Consider the following 20,137-nt stretch of genomic DNA (forward strand, 5'->3'; position numbering starts at 1 on the left):
GGTATTTAACAATTATTCACTTTCCTCAAATTATCATGTATATATTTTCCTAAAAGTTTTAATTTTTCTTTGCTCCAATACCTATTAATTCTAAATACAAAGAAGAGGATGTAAAGAAATAACAATGATAAATAATATCCCTTCAAAGTACATATATAATTAACTAAAAAGATTTAGCTACTTAACACAGAAATATTACTAATGTTGAAATACAAACAATTTTTTTCTATGCAGTTCCACAATCACAATTAGTAAATAGCCAATCTGCCATAAGTTCATTTGCAATAAAACTGAGGGACTTTAATAGGACAAGACCAAATGATAATTTATACCATAGCTCACAATAAATCAACGTGCTGCTATTTCTCAGACCTGTAAAACTGGCTTAGGTATTATTATAACCTCTATCAAGGATTAAAGGCCTGACTACAAAGAGAAAGAGCTTTCTGAAATTAACTTTGGGAACAGAACACCAACTAATGTCATCAGAGGTTTTCTTCTGTTTATCTAGTAGTCAGGACAAGTAATTGGATCCATTTCATCACATCTAAACTTGCTCTTTGTGTGACAGATAAAAATGAACATATTATCTCTGGATATTTTACTTCCACATTCAATTAAATTAAATGAAAACATTGTTTAAGTAGTTTATACAAAGGCTTTTTATTCTGATAAGGTTCTTAGCATGTCATAATGAACTCACTGAGACTTCCTGAAGGTGGGAGAAACAGCAGTATGATTTTAGTGTGAAAATATTACAAAAGGGGAAAACCAGATTTACAGTGTTTAACAGTATTCATAACAAAGCAACTGTTCCATGCAATTTTTTTTATTCCTTCACAACTCTTCTTACATGAGAGAATCTTCTATGTATTCACTCTTTTTAAGACTTTTTTTTATTCATACCAAAGATTCTGCTGTTATTGAGACTCCTCCTATGGAAAAGCAAATTTTCAGCCCATCTTTCTAAAAGTCGACAGAATTATACAGTTCTGATGCCTCAGGCAATCATCTGTATCTGTAGACACTCCCTTGGGGGTCTAAGCATGGAAAAAGGGACTATCTATGATAGGATCACTCTTTTTCAAATACTTTCAGGTAGCATAAAATGTTGGAAATCCAAGTCCACATTCACAAATCTGATTTTGTAACAAAAGGAACCCAATATCTTCTGCTTCAGAGAGAAAAATAGTAAATCAACAAGAAAGACCACTGGGGTCCAAAGAAACCAAGATTGTTAGCCTGTCTTGATAGACAAGAAGGAGGAACTTTAAGATTTAAGTGAAAATATAGCTAATTTTCTGGAAAAGGCGGTGCTGGAACATTATAAAATCTGCTTGTGAAGTGACAGAAGTGACATTTTGGTGTGGCTTGCAGACAAGCCAGAACAAGTTGAGGTATGCTGTGCTGAATTGTTCCGGCACAAAATTACCCCTCAACACAAGAGAAAAAATTTCTTTCCTGAACTTTCTGTTGTGCTATCTAACAAAATATCAACTATATCAAATTTTTGTAAACATTCTTAATTCAAAATCTAAAGAAACATTACTGATCTACTGTTTCCATATTAGGTACAGAGTCTTTCACCGGACAGGCTAAAACACAGGATGGAAGGCTTTTTTGTGGTATTTCAGATATAAAAAAGCCACAAAGAAACTGAATATCTGAAAATATTTACCACGCTATTTTTCTAAACAAAAATGCTTGGAAATATGGAGATATTAATATCCATATTTCAGAATATTTGTTTGTATTGCAATTCTCTGATCAGAAATAGCTTTTTTTTTTTTCCCAAAAACACAAGTAAAAGTAAATAAATCATGACCCATCAGGGATAAAGACAGAAACCTTCAGGTGAAATAAAAATGAGTATAAAAAATGCAAAATCACTGTAAGAAAAGCATCTAGAAGGCACATAACCTCATTGTCATTTGTTTCATCAAGAGTAGAGACTTTCTGATACTATGTTTCATACTCTTCTTGTATAACTGACCATAAAGCAAAGTGCTAAACACAGACAGACACACTTCGTATTATGCCACCATTTTGCTCGAGTTTGAACATAGCATAGCAAGGACATTATATCTAACAAGACAGCAGATGATACCTGCATAACAAACTCTCGACGGCGAGGCATTCCTCTCTCGGAAAGAAGAACGTACTCTGGCTCCTTCTCCTTTTTGGCCTGTTGGATCTGAGCCAGACGACTGATAGGATTCATTCCTTGACCATATTCTGGTCCAGTCTAAAACAGGTTTAAAAGAAAGAACCATTATTTCAGCATATATCCATACTTACTACACTGCTTCAGTAAATCATTTACTTGAGTTGCCTCCTCTTTAATATTCCCTTTGAGAGAGTAAGAAGTAAACTGCTTCCCATATTCTGATCATGAGACAAGATAAGAATCCTCAAGCTCGAAACTGTGGCAAAAAACACATACCTACTGTCTGCCACTGGTGCAGGTAGCATTCTTACCTAGCATCTGTAAGCTACTAATACTCTCATGTATCTATGGAGGTCCTATGGTGATGGATGAAAATGATCAGATTCATCAGATAATCATTCAATTATATCTCACTGTTCTATTTCTATGTCCATAACTCCTTAAAAAGGTTGCTAGAATACTTGAAGTACACTAATATGAGGTGGGATTTACACAGGGACAAAAAAAAGACTTGCTATGTAACAAAGATGCTGCCTCTCCCACCTGTCCTGCTTTCCTTCTCAACACTTCTGGTTCCATCCTACAATGCAACTAATGATGTAGAAAGTTTACTCTGTGTGTCAGAAGAATTCACTCTCAAAATACTTTTATGTAGTGAAGCTAGAGAGGAGTGTTTCCAATGCCAGAGATGCTGTACATTGTGAGCCCCTCAGAAAGCATTTCAAATGCTTCATGGGCAATAATCCTCTCAGTAACATGTCAAAATGTATGGCTGGTGGAGAAATTGATCTGATGGGGAGAAAACAAAAGGACCAAGAAACTGGTCTGTCCAGGATTACACAGACAGGTGAAAAACTGCAGTCCTTACAACTATCTAGTTCTGAAATCCCATTATAAGTTATTACATGGCAAATGCTCTCTCAAAGCAAATATCTATGAAAACATTTGTAGCTTAAAAAATGTATATGAAATTCATATTTAACTGGTTTTTATAACACAGTACAAAGAATGAACTTGCAAATATAAATGGCATTTGAATGTAGAATTGTATTTATGTTACTGAGCTATTTCCTTGTCATGAAGCTGCTTGCAGGATAAGAGAAGCACTCATGCTTATTTGAGCTTCTCAAGTAAGAACAAACAAGTAGTCCAAATTCTAAAGAGATAATCAAGAACTGAATGCAAAGACCAGAGAAGGATATTATATCACGAAAGATGTGCAGTGAACCCTATAAAGTGTAACTGCTGAAGTTGTTCGAAAAGATGTAGGTGAAAGAATTAAGACAATGTCATGCACAAGGGCAGCTGTGTGGGCAAGACGCCAGACAGAGAGAAATTGCAGAGCAGGCTAAATAAAGTGCAGGCCATAAGATATAGCCTCATAAATATATATATACACACAAATAAAAAGAAATTAGTGTCACATTTTTTTGATGCTCAAAACACATGCAGGTTAAACTAAAAGAAATGGGCACACTGGAAGTATTTCATAAGTTTGGATATTAAAAAAAAAAAATCCCCTACCTATCCAGGTTGTTTTTAATACTAATGTCTCCTTCTAATACAGTTAACTTCGGGTAATTAGAGATTATAATGGTAAATGATATATGGTAATGTAAGAGATTTTTGCATTATTACACTCTTATCATCTTTCTTGATAAAAGCTTGCCAAAATGACACAGTCAGAGTCAATAGTCTTTTCAGATTTTGCAGTTTTAAAGCTGCATTACTGATGATGGTTTTCCATTAAACAATTTTTTTACTAATTTTTTTCCTAAAGTTTTTGAGAACTAGATCTCTAGAATTTCGGTAGGAGATGGGTATCTAATTAATCTAGGTTTCTTTGAAAAGATCACTCATTCTGTTTTGAAGGCAAATGAAAAGAGCAAGTTGATGAAATAAGTCCTTTATACATTCTCCAAATCCAGTTTTGCACTCTCCAAAGTATTTGCTTATTTTAAATGTTTTTTTTTTTCCTGTCGGCTGCCCCTACAGAACTCTGCAGTACACAGTATACTGAGTATACAGATTTCTACCGGTTACACTTTTGGTAAAGTAGTGATTTACTTATTTTTACAATCTATCAACGTAACAGTCAATGAGGACTTTGTTCAAGCCATACTGGTATAACTCCACCCAGCCTAACAATGCAGGCCACAGACATAATATAATACAGAAAAAAATGAAGTTTGATTTTTTTTAAAAAACTAACAGAAGCAAATACAGAAAGAGAGATTAAATTTAGGTGCTAAAACTATATTCTGATGCATAGGTTTTGGATATGAAGGTTTCCCATTTTTTTCCTGCAAATCTAGTCTCAAGACTCCTGATCAGCACAGCATGAGGCAAAAGTGACTCTGCAACACCAGAGAGAAAGTGAGTAACTCTCCACTGTTATTTACACCACAGTAAAATGAGTATGATAGGCTATTAATATGCCCTTATGTGTACCTAAATGACTATCCTACCTGCCAGGCAAAGGCAAATCATGTACAAAGATATTAACTTCCCCACAAAATAACACTTCCTAAACTAAAATGAAATGTAGCAGATTTTGGCCACTTCAAAACTTTGTCTTCTGCAATGAAAAGATGACAAGTTAATCTGATTGTTTAGTGCTGAGACTAGGTATTGATGCTTCACAAATATATGTAAATTACGTGGCTATTTTGTTAGACCATTTTGAATACTAATTACTTCAGATGACCCTTCTCTTTTGCACAAATTTAGGATAGTAGGCAAACTAGGTCTACTCATTGTAAACTGATTTGTAGAACAGCTGCTTGAAGGGTTTGATACTCCACTAGACTTGAATCAAACTCCTGAAGACTTCAGTGATGTGAGCTCAGTTCTTAAGCTGAGCATCTTACAAGCCATTATGTTTGAGAATTTCACAGCATTCTCATAATTTAAAAAAAACCAGTGGCATATTGGCACAGGCAAATAAGTCACAATGTTGACAGAAAACGACAAATAAGCCTTTACTGTTTTTAAATCCAAGTAACTTATTTTCTGAGCAAACATTCTCGATGCTGTGAAAGGTAGATACATACCTTCAATATTGTTTTTGGACGCTTTTTGAAGTAAAGTTTTGGCTTTTCAATCACAGGAAGAGGAGGAAGTTTCTTAAGTTCTTGTAGGACAGACATTGCAGCACGTTTCTTTGATAGTTTCTTACTGTTGCCTTCTCCTTCTGCAGTGAATTCTCCTACTGTAACTCGTGTAACAAAGCTCTTCATGTGAGGAGGTCCACTTTCTTTAATTACCTTTTAAACAAAAGTAACATTGAGTCAAATCACCCTATAAGAATATAACTCAATGTTTGTATCTCTGCAACGTACTGAATACTAATGCAGTTTTTCTGCTAATTGAAGGTATCAGATGGATTTTCTTAAAATCTAAAGTATTAATGACAGTACCAGCTTTGGGGAAATAAAATGAAGGCTTATTAGGTAAAGCAAGTCTAACCACCATATTTAATGTTTCACTGAAAATCACAGTAGATCCAGATTTTCAAAAAACTTTATAAAATACACAACCATAATGCATATATAAACCAAGGCTGCTGTTTTTTTAGCTTGCAAGATACTTAGCTTATACACACTAAAGAAATTAAATTCATGAAGGTCCAACAGACTTCAGCTATTTCTTTACGTAAAACATATTCAAAACTGTATTTATATGGCATCACTTCAACCTGCTCTTAATTGTTTTCTATTATCATTGAAACCTAAGATGTTCAAGCACTGTCCCAAACTTTAGTCTTAAAGGTCTGTATATTCACGCTGTCCTAGTTGCAGGCAGTATGCCTGCTCTTAACTCTCCCCTTGACAGAGTACACAGCTAGGAGTGATATCCTGTGTACTTCAAAGGCAGCCACAGGCTTGCTCCACAACTCTCAGCTCTCCCTCCCAACAATACTGAAGGGAGTTACCAAAATAGTCACAAGTCATATAAAAGTCAATAAGTCCTGAAAAGTTTCATTTATTCTTTCCCTTCCAAACATATTTAGGATGGCAACGAGAAAACCCATTTGAAGCACTTCTCCACTATTAAAGCTTCAGTAATTCAGAAAAAATAAAAAGAAGTTCTGAACGCAGTATCTTTCTTTAGCTCTTTTTCTGATTTTATTTTTACCCACACATATGTCTTTTTTTAGGAAGCTATACTGTTAGGATGCATTCACCAAGGAATCACAGACGCCATCTCTTCACGCCTGCACCATTTACTGGTCTGGACAATGTCTATCAGGAATTACAGACCTCATCTGGGAAAAGGTTCAGTTAGTTTGTTTGATGGGCGGAAGCAGCTACCTAATTTAATCTTTGTTACACATAATACCTATAAGGAGACATTAAAGCATCTGACAGGCATCTCTATTATCTTCAAAATCAATACAAATACTTATTTTTTCAGTAGGTGCAATTATATCACACCATTTGCTGAAGAAGTGTAATGCATGAGTGCAAGGAAACTGAGGTAAAGGTGCTAGAGCCCTCCTGGTGTAATAACTATATCTTTAACAGGCTGAAACCTTCAACCTTAATATTATTACAACATGTTTTGTATTAAAGTTCTTTTTATCAAGGTCGTGTCCCTTGCATTATTTAGTTTTCTCATTACACTATAATGAGGTCTCCTTAGGCTTGTATTCCTTTTTTAAGCTCTCTTTTCGTGGCAACTTCACCCAGCAAATACTATTATCACAGTATATACCAATAAAAAGACACAAAATGAAAATTAACAGACAACTTTGCATTTTCCCAGAATACTACAACATCTGTGCCAGTATGGGATTATTTCTGTTGTGGTCCAGGAGTCCTCCCACTCTTAAGATTCCAGGTAGTAATTGCAGAATTGTTTTCAAGACTGCCTTACTTGAAATTTGCCCACTAGTGCTTCACCAAGTGAGGAGACACCAGTGCTTTCGAGGCACTGACCCACGCTGAGCCACAGGAAGCTGCACTGCCTGCACCAGAGCAGGGATGAGCTCAGCACCCAGATCTCCTGCTCTCAGCCACAGTTGGGCATTTTATCAGTGCTAATATCTTGTGAGGGGTCTGTGTGGAGCTCCTTGTGCTTGGTCACAGGGCAAGTCCCCATAAATAGGTTGTGAAATTTCCTCCAGCTCTGAGTGGGACCCACCTCTGGCCTGGCCAGGCCAATCTGGAGCCTCTGCCATCACTGTTTAAGAAGGGAAATTTGTAGTGCGCAGGAGGAAGTGGAGGAGTGGAACAAGATGGAAGTGACCATGCAGACCCAGCAGTCAGAGGAGGAGGAAGGAAGGAGGAGCGTTGGACCACAGAGTCCCCCTGTAGCCCATGGCAAGAATACAGGCTGTCCCCTTGAGACTCATGGAGGGCAAGGACAGCAGCTCTGGAAAGATCCTGTGCCAGAAGAGGAGAGTGTTGCAGACTGTGCCAGAGTAGGGGAGGGTTGCAGACCCCAATCCAGAGGAAGTACAGAGGAGCTGCAGCCCTTGTGATGAATGCACATTGGAGCAGCCTGTGCAGGGCTGCCCGGCCCGTGAGAGACTCAGCTCTGGAGCAGGGAGGATGGGCAAGGAGTCTGCCTGCTCTGAGGTGAGACAACTGGCAGGAGCCACCAGGACAAGAATGACTGAAAATCTCATTCCCTCCCTCCCTGAGCCACTCAGGAGGAAAGGAGTTAAAGACACTGGGAGCAAGGTCTTGAGCCTGGGAAGAGGGAACAGGAAGGTGACCTTAAAAGTCTGGTTGTACTTTTCATCATCACCCAACTCTGTGTTGTTCTCAGTTAGGTATTTCTGTTTGTTATGTTTTTGGTTGGTGGCTGATTAAATTAAGTTTTGTTTTCTTCCCCAAGTTGAGTAGCCTTGTTTGTTTCACCAGGGACCACAGGTAGTGGGTGAGCCCTCCCTGTCCTTAGGGGGTTCCAAAGTCCCTCAGTACTTTTCTCCTCCCCAGGAGTGAAGGAATGGCTGATGGTGGTCTTTTGTTCCTAGATGGGCCTAAACCAGGACACATCTTCATCAAACTGCAGTGTTTCCCACTCTTGTATTCAAGGCATGTCTTGTCCCATCCCTGTACATTGCTCTCCAAGTATTACAAACACATCAACTGTAAAATATGGCTAAATTAACCTTACAAAGGTCCTTAATCTTTTGTGGTCTTACTAACACCATTATATAGGTGTTTCTACTTACATGCAATATAATGTGCTTAAAAAATCTATAGAAGAACATCTACATTGACCAGATGAAAAAAGAACAAAATAACTTCCTTAAGAAACAGAATCGCTGAATTCCCAAAATATTAGTTTTATACGTTTTCTCGTATATATATAAATGCACACAAATATATATACACAAAAAAGAATGTTAATACAAAATCTTTATATATTTTCATACATGTGAAAATATCATTCTTAATCTAAAACTAATATATTCTAGTGTGTTTTTCATCTTTAAAACTTTTAAGTGTGTGACACAAGGTAAATAAGTGCCTGGAAAACATTCAAAACTGTTTCTTTGTTAGTGTGTAAATGAAAAAGAGTCTGTGTTGTCAATGCAATGAATCCCATAGGATTCAGATGGGATCTGGATCAAGCTAAACATACAAATTTTGTAAATTAGCAAAAAAAAAAAAAAAAAATTACCTAGCAACATTTTTGGTTAACCCCAGATTTTAGATCTTTTTACTCTACATGATTTCAAACAGTTGTGCTATAAGCCTAGGGACAGAAAACACTAAAAAGAAATTTAGCTTCTGCTATCCAAGAACACTATATGCATTAATACATTAAACTATTTCCTCAGTTGAAAGATACGACCCGTGGACCAAATCATGGCTAATTTAAAGCTGAGAATTTGATTAAGGGTGACAGTTCAATACACTTTTCTTTTTCTTTTCAGCTGATTTAAAGAATAACTCCAGCAAGAGAAAACACATGGGGCCAAAACACATCTAAGGTCAAGTTACATCAAGAGTGAGTTTGCCTCAACTTAATGAATCATGCTGACAAATGAAAAACAGCAGTACTATAAAGAGCAACGCTGCTTCAATTATTAATCAGACTCCAGGTAGAAAATAAAAAAGATTATGGCAAGATTAAATAGATATTAAAAAACATCAACAGAGGAGACAAAAAGCAGGTCAATAAAAACATCTCACCTACAACCATGATTATTTAGAAGTTTTAAAAGACCAACACATTTCCACGTGCTTGTGGGGGCAGACATACCAGATTTTCACCACTGGAGTTTTTTTTTAAGTCTGGGTGTCTTATTAAAACTGGAGTGAGGAAGGGTGACATGCAAAATCAAAATGAGAGCTACTCAGCATGTCAACCATCCAATCTGAAAGCCTTAATCTCCAAGAGAGCAGGAAACAAATGCATGTGAAAATTCCTGTTGAGAACTTGCTCTGTGTCCCAGTCAGTCCTGGTTCAAAATGCAGAATCTCTGCATGACTGTGATAAGACTGGAGCACAAGAAACTGCAACTCGTTTTCCCAGCAGAACCCTGCAAGAGGATGGAGGGGCAGAAAACGTGTCTGTTCAGGCACTCTATCCCCTCACTCCTGACACTGAGAACGAAAAAATTGTATTTTTCTGCTTGCTATTCTGAAGAAAAACCACTCCAATCTAAAGAAAAATACTGAAACTAAAACGACAATCTGAAACATCCCAACATGTTCTAATATCTGAAGCTGTTGACCTCAATTACACCTTCATCTAACTCCTTACTCACAAGTCAGAAATAAAAACAGGTATGTTGAAAAACAACTGAAAAAAGCAATGTTTTCACCTACTGTCAAGGAAGAAATTAGCAGCAAAATGACCATTTTACAGGTATTCCAACAACTGCTATGGCAATCAGTTTTGTATCCCTCCTTAAAAATTGTTCATCAAGACTCCCACAATGCCTTTGAGGAACTGTATTTTGACTTAAAAGTCGATCAGTAAAGCTTAGCAAAGGATGCACCAGTGCTAAGTATGGAGTGAAGCTTGTTCTTTGTCACAATTCCATGCTTTTATTTTAGTTAATGATTTCAACAGATAGAAATGTCTTAAAATTTCTCCTAAAGTTCCTAAGCAAGTAAAACTAGGCATATTACATGAAACAGCAGATACAGAGGAAACTCACAGGGTTCTGCATGCTTTTCCTATTTTGAACCCCTGTGCAATGCTGAGGACATGCTTACATAGAACTTTATGTATCTTTATGACTATTTCTTTGTGGTATAACACAGCACTGCTGGAACACTGGCTAAAGTTTCATCAGAAAAAGAAAAGGCAGATCATTTTATGGCTATCACACACACAAAAAAACCCTAGAGAATGCTTTGATGCCTACCTGGAATAACACAAACCCACTTCTAAATAAAATCGTATTAGAAACATCAGATCCTGGGGATTATTCATAATTGCTTAGCAGTTTTCTTAAAATATAAGTCACTACCAAGTTTAATCAAAACTTTATTTAAGAATACAACCTATACTTCGATTTAAACACAAAATGTGTCAAGAGAACAAGAAACTGTCTTTTTTCAATGTTGTTAACATTCTTTGGCAAATGACACATTAGACTTTTCCTGCACTAAGCATCTCTGCCTCCATTCTCTCCTTAACAAATGCACTCCCCTAAATAATCTAAAACACAGGAATGAAGTTAAGAAGTCATTCAAAGCACCATCCCACTTCTCTTTCCAACCTCGAAGTTACTCTGTGACCCATGACCGTACATCTCCTTGTATTTTAGTGTATTTATTGGTATGAAACTCTTCCAAGTACTTTAAAATATTTAAGGCAGAAAATTATGTGAAAACAGAAACCTTAATTATGAGCTTCCTTTTTGAAACACAGGCATGTGTTTCCATTATGTCTGATCTTCTTATATAAGAGTTATGGTTTTTTCCATGTACTTGTAAATTCATATACCAACACCAGACATCTCAGTTTTATGCATTCTCTTAAATTTCTAATTAGTCCATATTACATAGATCATATTTATGATGTACATCCGTGTTTCTCATACTGAGGAACTCCTCTGTCAAAAACAAATATTCTTTGTCTTTGGCTCTCTTCTTAGAGATCTCTCAGATTTCTAAGAAGGTCCAAATAGCTCATTTGACGTTGGCCAATTCAGTAAACTGCATACAGCACACTGTAAGGCATGCCACAGCATAATTTCATTTTTTTGGCATGCAAACGTGCATGTATACTTCAAAAGGAAAAAGAACTGCAGAAAATAATCATCACCAGTACAGGCACTACTCACGCCCTTCTTAACTCTCAGGTTAAACATAAAAAAAAAAAAAGCAGAAAAATCAAACCTTAAAGAGCCTCTTTCACTACCATTTTCTGCATTAAAAAAAATTTTAAAAGAACCAGTTTGAAAGCCTGTCGGTTCCTCTCACAGCAATGTCAGATTTTTACAACTAGTTTGTGAAAGAATTTTCTCATTGGAAAAAAATTCAAGTTACTAACACTCATTCTCCCACAGTTAGTTCATTGATAGTGTTGGAGCTATTCCAAATATTCTTTATTACGGAAGGTAAACAAAGGTGTCAGAAGCAGATTCACACATAAAATAATATGAAATGAGGAAAACAAACCCCAAAACCATGAAGACCTAAGTAGAGATAGATAAGAAGTCTTAACAGTGTGGAAGATAAAGAGATACTTACGACTTTCTGAACACAGAGCATTGGATGCAAAATGTCTCATTGGGAAGTTGTGTAATGTACGAATGCCTACAGTTAAAGCAAAGACTTTGTCTGACTTTTAAAGATTATTTCAAAGCAGATTGAGTGTGGCTACTGATTCTAATCTCACAATGCTATGCAGAAGATGTTTAAACTGTCTGGTTGCCATCCACCTGTTTGCAACCGAGTATTAGGTCTATAATACTTCTGATAAAGCATCTATTTTAGTAGTAAAAACTCAGTTTCTTAGACTCCGATACAGTACCAATTCTTCTGTTTATAATTTGCATGAATTTAAATGCCATATTCATGATATATTAATATTATTAACTCTGTTCAGTTTTAGTGGCCTTGTTTTTAATACTTCCTTAGCAAACAGATAAATATGTAACATCTTACCTCGAAACTGACAGGTATATTGCGCTTCAAAGCAATTTCAAACACTACACTGATTTCAGACTTGTTTGCATCTTTATCCTCCTCTGATTCCTTTCCTGTTTCTCCATTCTGAAAATGAAGAAAATATAATCATATCACAATTGTTAGAAAATTTTAAAACCCCCAAACTTCTCCCCTGGATTGACTTCTGAGTTCTCCTGTCACGATGTAAATCAGCGTTTGTACATCCATCTCAGGACCCTATTATCTGACATCCACTAACCATGAAGCCGTACACAATGTTTCATAATAAAGGAATACATAAACATTAATTGACAAATTAATGATAAATGGCAAAATAGCTTCTATGGATTTTAGTCTTATTAATGACATGGATAACAATCATACGGATACACACTTTATGTATCAAACATGAGGATTGATCTTATCAGTGTCTGTGAGGGCATCCCTTCCAAGCAAGGAAGAAGCCTTCTGTACTTCTTGGAAAGTATGTAAGACTATGTTTCTCTCAGAAGAAATTCGGTGAATCACCCCCGCGCTTGGACTGGGTCACCAGGTTACAGGTGTCCTCAGCAGGTCCAGCTGGTAAATGGCCCCTCCATCAACTTCCCTCTGGGAGTTATGACAGTATGAAAAGGTAGTGACAGCGAACAGCTTGCTCAACACAGAACATTATTTATTTATCCATAGGAACATAACAAACAGAGAGGCTAAGACACAAAACAACAAAAGGCACATGCAAACATTATCCTGCCTAAAAATCAACTTTGCTTTACACTTTAGGTTAAGTCTTATTTTCCTCAGACAATCATCAGCATGGAGATCAGTCAAAGAGATATAATCTTCTGCAACTGCTGCCTTTTGGTGTTCATCCTCCAGGCCACATCTTCCCTAGTTCTCAGAGGTTTCACTCTCAACGACTTTCAAATTGAAAAGCTCTGAATGTTTCAAACTGGGATCTCTCAACAGTCATGTAACCTTGGCCAGGCTCCTAATTTTTTTATTAGTGGAACTAAACATCAAAGAAACTTGGGCTGAATTAGGTGGCTTCCTGTAGAGCTCCCATCTTACTTAACAAAAGACTGATCTAAATCTTCAGCCACCAGCATAGCTACAAAATGCAGATACAAAGTTATTAAATAACATTAAAAAGGCATTAGCTTCCTCACATTAACAATGGAATTTATCAATCCTTTATCTACTATTTGTTAACCCTAAACACATTAACCTTTAGAGATAACACAGGATCAAAAATCCAGCAGTCAGTTGTAGCACGCAGACTTGAAGTACCTTTTGTCTCATTAAACGCTTGCAAAATTTTGAGTCTGAAAATGGAATTTACACCCCTGACACTGATCCGGAGCTAAATACAAATCAAAGACCTATAGTTTACAGAACTTGCTGGAAATAAAAGGGTGCAGTGCAAAGCAGTAAGAAGGGTAGTTTGAACAAAATTACGTAGGATCTCTAGCTCATTTCATGTAGTGAAATGTAAAGTACCACTGAAATCAAGAATTAGGTCATTATCCATAGGACAGACAAAGCAATGATTAGGATCACTGAGAAAGGTCAATTGAACAGAGTTAATGAGATAATATTTAAAAGTAAAAATATTTTTGGGGGCTAGAAAGAGTATAAAACATAAAGAATGGAGTACAGTTATTCTTTAAAAAAATCTTAGTGAGAATCTTATCTGGTATTGTATTCAATTAGGTTTGTGTTTTATAAAGGACAAGGATAATTTGAAAAACTGATCCCAAGGATGAACTACTTATTAGAAAAAAACAACTTTACACTGAGACACTATGGAAAAAAAATAGTTCTGTAAAAAGATTAGAAGTTACTTAAGCAGAATCTGTTTAATATATATGGAGGAGAGATTTTTGACACCTGTTTGTTACATTCAGCAAAGATTAGAAAACATCAATTACACAGAAAATGAAGCTAAGTGAATTTAGAAGAAATACTTTGCAAATTATATTTGCAATAGGGAAAAATCAACCACTGGTATAACTTTTGTTGAATCATAGAATCACTACAGTTGGAAAAGACTTTTAAGATCATCAAGTCCAACCACTAACTTCATGCTGCCAGGAACATCATATCCTCAGTACTTCATATATGCGTCTTCGAATATCTCTAGGGATCGTGACTCCACCATCTCCCTGGGCAGCCCGTTCCAATGCTTAATAACCCTCACAGTGAAAAAAGTTCTTCCTAATGTCCAATCTAAACCTCCTGTGGCACAACTTAAGCTCATCTTCTCTTGCCCTATCATTCATTACTAGAGAGATTGACTCCCATCTCACTACGACTCCCTTTCAGGTAGCTGTAGAGGGTGATCATGTTTGCCCTCACCGTTCACTTCTCCAGGCTACACATCCCCAGCTCCCTCAGATGCCCCTCATAAGACTTGTTCTCTAGATGCTTCACCAGCTTCATTGCCTTTCTCTGGACATGCTCTAGCACCTCAATGTCCTTCTTATAGTGAGGGGCTCAGAACTGGACACAGTATTTGAGGTGTTGCCTCACTAGCATCAAGTAAAGGGAAACAATCACCTCCTTAGCCCTGCTGGCCACACTACTTTTGATCCAAGCCAGGATGCCATTGTCCTTTTTGGCCACACTGCTGGCTCATGTTCAGCTGCCTGTCAACTAACACCCTCAGGTCCTTTTCTGCAAGACAACTCTCCAGCCACTCTGTCCTAACCCCATTGCCTGGGGTTATTGTGGTCCAAGTGCAGGATTCAGCACTTGGCCTTGTTGAACCTCATGCAGTAGGCCTCATCCCATCGCTCCAGCCTGTCCAGGTCCTTCTGAAGAGCCTTTGGGCCCTCAAGCATGTCAGCACACTCGCTTAGCTTGGTGTCATCTGCAAATTTACTTAGGGTGCACTGAATCCTCTCATCCAGATCATTGAAAAAGATGTTAAAAAAACAGGCGTCAGCACCGAGCCCTGGGGAACACCACTGGTAACTGGCTGTGAACTGGATTTAACTCCATTCACTACAACTGGGCCTGGCCATCCAGCTAGTTTTCCACTCATCTCAGAGTAGGTCCATCCAAGCCATGGGCAGCCAGTTTCTCCAAGAGGGTGCTGTGGGAGACTTCGTTGAAGGACTTACTGAAGTTCAGAAAGACCACATCCACAGCCTTTCCCTCATCCACTAAGTGGGTCATCTTGTCATAGAAGGAGATCAGGTTGGTCAAACCGGATCTGCCTTTCATAAAGCCATGCTGGCTGGGCCTGAATCCTTGATTGTAATGTGTGTGCCTCAGCATGGTGCTCAAGATCATCTGCTCCATAACCTTCCCCAGCACCGAAGTCAGGCTGACAGGCCTGTCATTATCTAAATCCTCCTTCTGACCCTTCCTGTAGATGGGCGTCACATTAGCTGTTCTCTAGTCCACTAGGAACTCCCCAGTGAGCCAGGACTGTTGGTAGACAATGGAGACTGGCTTAGCAAGCACTTCTGTCAGCACCCTCAGGTGGATTCCGTCTGGCCCCATTGACTTGTCTGCGTTGAGGTGGAGCAGCAGGTTACACACCATCTCCCCTTGGACTAAGGCAGCTTCAGTCTGTCCCCTGTCCCTTTCTTCCAGCTCTGGTGGATGAGTGCCCAGAGAAGACCTGGTTTTAGTATTGAAGACTGAGGCAAAGAAGGCATTAAGTATCTCAGCCTTTTCCTCATCCTTGTTCACTAGGTTTCCCCTTCATCCACTAAAGAGGGAAGATTCCTCTTAGGTCTCCTTTTGATGCTAATATATTGTAGAAACTTTTCTTACTGTCTTTTACAGTGGTGGCCAGCTTAACTTCTGGTTGAGCCTTGGCCCTTCTAATTTTCTCCCTACATGACCTCATCACAGCCTTGGGCTGCCTGACCTTTCTTCCAGATGTTATAGATTCTCTTTTTTCTCCTGAGCTCCAGCAGAAGCCCCCTGGTTCAGCCAGGGTGGTCTTCTGCCCCACCAACTCATCTTCTTGCACATGGAAACAGCTTGATCCTGTGCCTTTAAGATTTCCTTCTTGAAGAATGTCCAGCCTTCATGGACTCTTTTGCCCTTCAGGACTGCCTCCCAAGGGACTCTGGCTACCAACTTCCTAAACAATTCAAAGTCTGCCCTCTGGAAATCTAAGGTGATACGTCTGCTGATCCCCCTCCTTGCTTCCCTGAGGATTGAGAACTCAATCATTTCATGATCACCATGCTCTAGGTGACCTCCAACCATTATGTCCCCCTCCAGACCTGCTTTGTTTGAGAACACCAGGTCCAGCAAGGCACCTTCCCTCATTGGTCCTTCACAAGCTGCGTGAGGAAGTTATCCTCCACACGCTCCAGGAACCTCCTGGACTGTCTTCTCTCTGCTGTGTTGTATTCCCAGCAGACGTCTGGTAGATTTAAGTCCCCCATGAGACTGAGAGACAGTGATCTTGAGAATTTTCCCAGCTGCCTAAAGAACCTCCCATTTGCCTCCTCATCCTGGCTGGGTGGTCTATAACAGACTCCTACTATGATATCCCCCTTGTTGTCCTTCTGCATGATTCCTACCCATAGACACTCCATGCTATCCTTACCATCAGTGACCTCTAAACACTTTGAGATACTCCCTAAAATAGAGGTTGCCCCTCTACCTCTCCTGCCTTGTCAGTCTCTTGTAAAGAGTCTGTAGTCATCCAGTGCAGCACTGCAGCGGTATGACTCATCCCATCACATTTCTGTATAAGCAACAATGTCTTTCTTCCCTGGTGCACAATGGCTTCCAGCTCCTACTGTTTGCGGCCTGTGCTGCCATTGGTGTAGATGCACTTCAGGTGGGTTACCAATCCAGCCTACCTTTCCAGGGGAAGAAATCCTAACTTCCCCATAACCATTTTCAGATGCATCCGTGTCCTCTAGCACAATAACTCTTGTTTTCCTGCCACCACAAAGAGCTCCATCTCCAGCCTATACCGAGACAGCAGACCCAAGGATGTCGAGAACAGACCATCTCCCAGGCTTACTTCCGTCAGACCTGGTATCACCCCTTTCCCCCTTCAAATCTAGTTTAAAGACCTCTCAGTGAGCTCTGTTAGCTCTAGACCCAGTTGCTTTTTCCTATTTTGTATCAAATGTATCCCATCCCTTTGAACACAATACCTATAAAGTACCCTGTGCTCAAAACCCCAAAATTTTGTCAGTGAAATCAGGCTTAGAGCCAGGTATTAATCTGTTTTGTCTTCGATATGCTTTCCTCATTCCTGCCCACAGCCAAAGGGATAGAGGAGAACACTATTTGTGCTCTTGATCCCTTAACCAGCTGACCCAATGCTCTGAAGTCTCCCTTAATGGCCTTTAGACTCCTGCTTGACACTTCATCACTACCCACCTGGAAAACCAACAATTGATAGTAGTTCATGGGCTGTACCATGCTAGAGTTTCCTCTTGACATCCTTGACCCATGCCCCAGGGAGGTAGCAGACATAAAACAATATAAAGCCCACTGGACCTTCAACATGCCTGTAAGTTATAAATATTTAGGTTTTCTAGCTATACTCTAGCTTACCCAGATATGTAGAGTCTAATGCAGAAATTACTGTTTAAAATTTCATCATTAATACAAGCAAATCAGTCCAGAAAATCCCTGATTATTCCTTCTGTCCCTACTGTTTAACTCCTTGCATACTTTTTCACCAAAGACAGTAGAGAGCCTATCCATGAGTGGAGAATAAGGAGGATCAGACTTGAAGGCTTAGACCTTATTACTGAGCCATAAAGTTCCAAGCCTCAGCCATATGATTTCCCTAAAGAAGATAAAATATGTTCAGGAGTGTCTCAAGTACTCTGTATTTAAATCTGATCCTCATTCAACAACTGACATTTTAATTGTAAGGTCTTCCTTAGCCTCGCATCTGTGAGACAGCAGAGGTGCTTTGGCAGACACAAAATAGCTTGTTTATGAAAGCAAGTCAACATTCACCTGTAACTCTGCCTTGTTTGCTGATTGCTTCTTGTATCTGCTCACCTTATGCTCTTCTGCACGTTTGCCCAATGAAGTATTAAGATGGCAAGTAGTTTAATATGGATAAAAGACTTTATCCTTACACCAAGTTTTTTTAAAAAGAGGAAAAGAAGGGTATTTTGAAATGAAAGGATATATATAAGGCTGCATTACACAAACACAGATATGATGGCCAAAAGGTAAACCCATGTATTTACCATGCTATATTCCATGGATCTCATTCCAGCAAAATGCACTGAGTTACTAATGGGATGCAAGGCTAGACTGACACCAGTACGTCTATCCTTGCCCCCCTTTCAGCTCTCCTTGGAAACACAGTGGCAGTGATTGAGAAAGAAAGCAGCTCAATCTAGTCATGGAACTGAGGCCAGACAGGTTCTACTGTGTACTGGCTCTGATCCACACATGATGCCTGACAAATAGTGAGTCAATCGTCTTCCATGGCAGACCCAAGCAAGTCAGTTCTGCTGAAGGAAGCAGCGTTTTACTGAGCTGGACCATGTCCGATGGTGAAGGTGCATCTCACCACTGAATAGTAGCCCTGCATGCACTTCACATGACCAGCAGCAGGAAGCAGTCTGAACCTTGTCACCATGAAGCCCTTAAACTCTACTTCAACCAATCTCCTGTTCTCTGGGGAACTATAGGCTCAGTTCCACGTGTACTCTGTCATGACCTAGACATAGTGTTACCCCCAGCTTTCTCCAGTCAACTATAGCTCTAACCCATGAAGTGACAGAGATGTTTCCTCATTACTAGATTGCAACTAGCTCCCTTTACCCTCAGAATAACCAAGCCACAGAGGTTTTCCTGACTAGAGGTTCAATTTAGTCTCCTACCCACAGACACCTGCTATTGGGATCCTACAGAATCCGAACTGGTCTTCAACTGCTTCACCAGAAACTCACAGTGCCCTTACAGCTCTTGCAAGTACTATGTGAATGTCTCAGCTAACCTATAGTATTGTCTCTTGGCAAGTAGTCTTACTGCTTTTCTCATAGCTAACTGTGCATTTGATTCAGTTTACATATATAACTTATGGTTAGCTCATGAGAGACACAACACCATAGCATGCTACAAGAACTTAGGAAACCCTATTTACCATGACTACATCTTCCAAAACCCTGCACGTCCCAACAGCACTTATATAGATAAACACTAAATAGACCCAATGCTAAATATATTATTAATTTTGCTAGGTAATCTACAAATGTACATAGACTATGAAAACCCATGCACTAGTGGCTTAGTTTCCATTCTGACTAATGGATATTTTGAATTCAAAGACTCTTTAGATAAAACTTAATATTAAAAATGCCATTTTCAAAAACCAAGAATACGCTGAGCTAAAGATATGTTTCAATAATAGAAGATTCCACTCAGGTTTGTGCTAAAGATTCATTATCAACCAATACACTTGACTGAAACCAAAAGAGAAATGAAGGGAATTAAGAATGAGAAAGGAAATAAGGATTCCTCTCGACTTTATGTATTCTTTTAAGAGTTTTCCTGTTTTTTTTTTTTTTAAATCAATATTAATCCTAGCAAGTGATTTCTAAGAATTTCCAGATCCAGCAAAAGAATATTGCAAAATATATTTTTGTTTTAATACACAAAATTACTTCCAATCTTAAAAAGCATCTCAAAGCTACCACACAAGACACTGAAGGTACTATAAGTAATGTTTTGTACTCCACACAGGAGTGCAACAAACATCATTGGAAAGAGTATATATAATAAAAAGATGGTGTTCTCATGCATTTATTTTAGCTTCTTTTGACTCAACAATTTTATTATATTTGTCCTTCAATTTGCAGAAATTATTTTGAAAATAATTGTTCTATTAAAAATATTTTTAATATTTGACAACATTTTCGAGCAGTAA

At 38.4% G+C, this 20,137-nt stretch overlaps 1 protein-coding gene across 2 annotated transcripts in view; it reads right to left on the reverse strand.

Moving 5' to 3' along the window:
* Positions 1-20,137, reverse strand: part of STAU2 (staufen double-stranded RNA binding protein 2) — a 166,702-nt gene that overhangs the window by 96,105 nt on the left and 50,460 nt on the right. For both annotated transcript variants that reach the window (XM_061995420.1, XM_061995419.1), the window contains exons 7-9: positions 12,253-12,360; positions 5,221-5,433; positions 2,108-2,245 (exon numbers count right to left, since the gene is read on the reverse strand). In XM_061995420.1, coding sequence (XP_061851404.1) covers positions 2,108-2,245; positions 5,221-5,433; positions 12,253-12,360 — 459 coding nt within the window. The remainder of the gene's footprint in view (positions 1-2,107; positions 2,246-5,220; positions 5,434-12,252; positions 12,361-20,137) is intronic.

The sequence above is a fragment of the Colius striatus genome, chromosome 4, assembly GCF_028858725.1.
Source record: "Colius striatus isolate bColStr4 chromosome 4, bColStr4.1.hap1, whole genome shotgun sequence".
Classification (NCBI taxonomy): domain Eukaryota; kingdom Metazoa; phylum Chordata; class Aves; order Coliiformes; family Coliidae; genus Colius; species Colius striatus.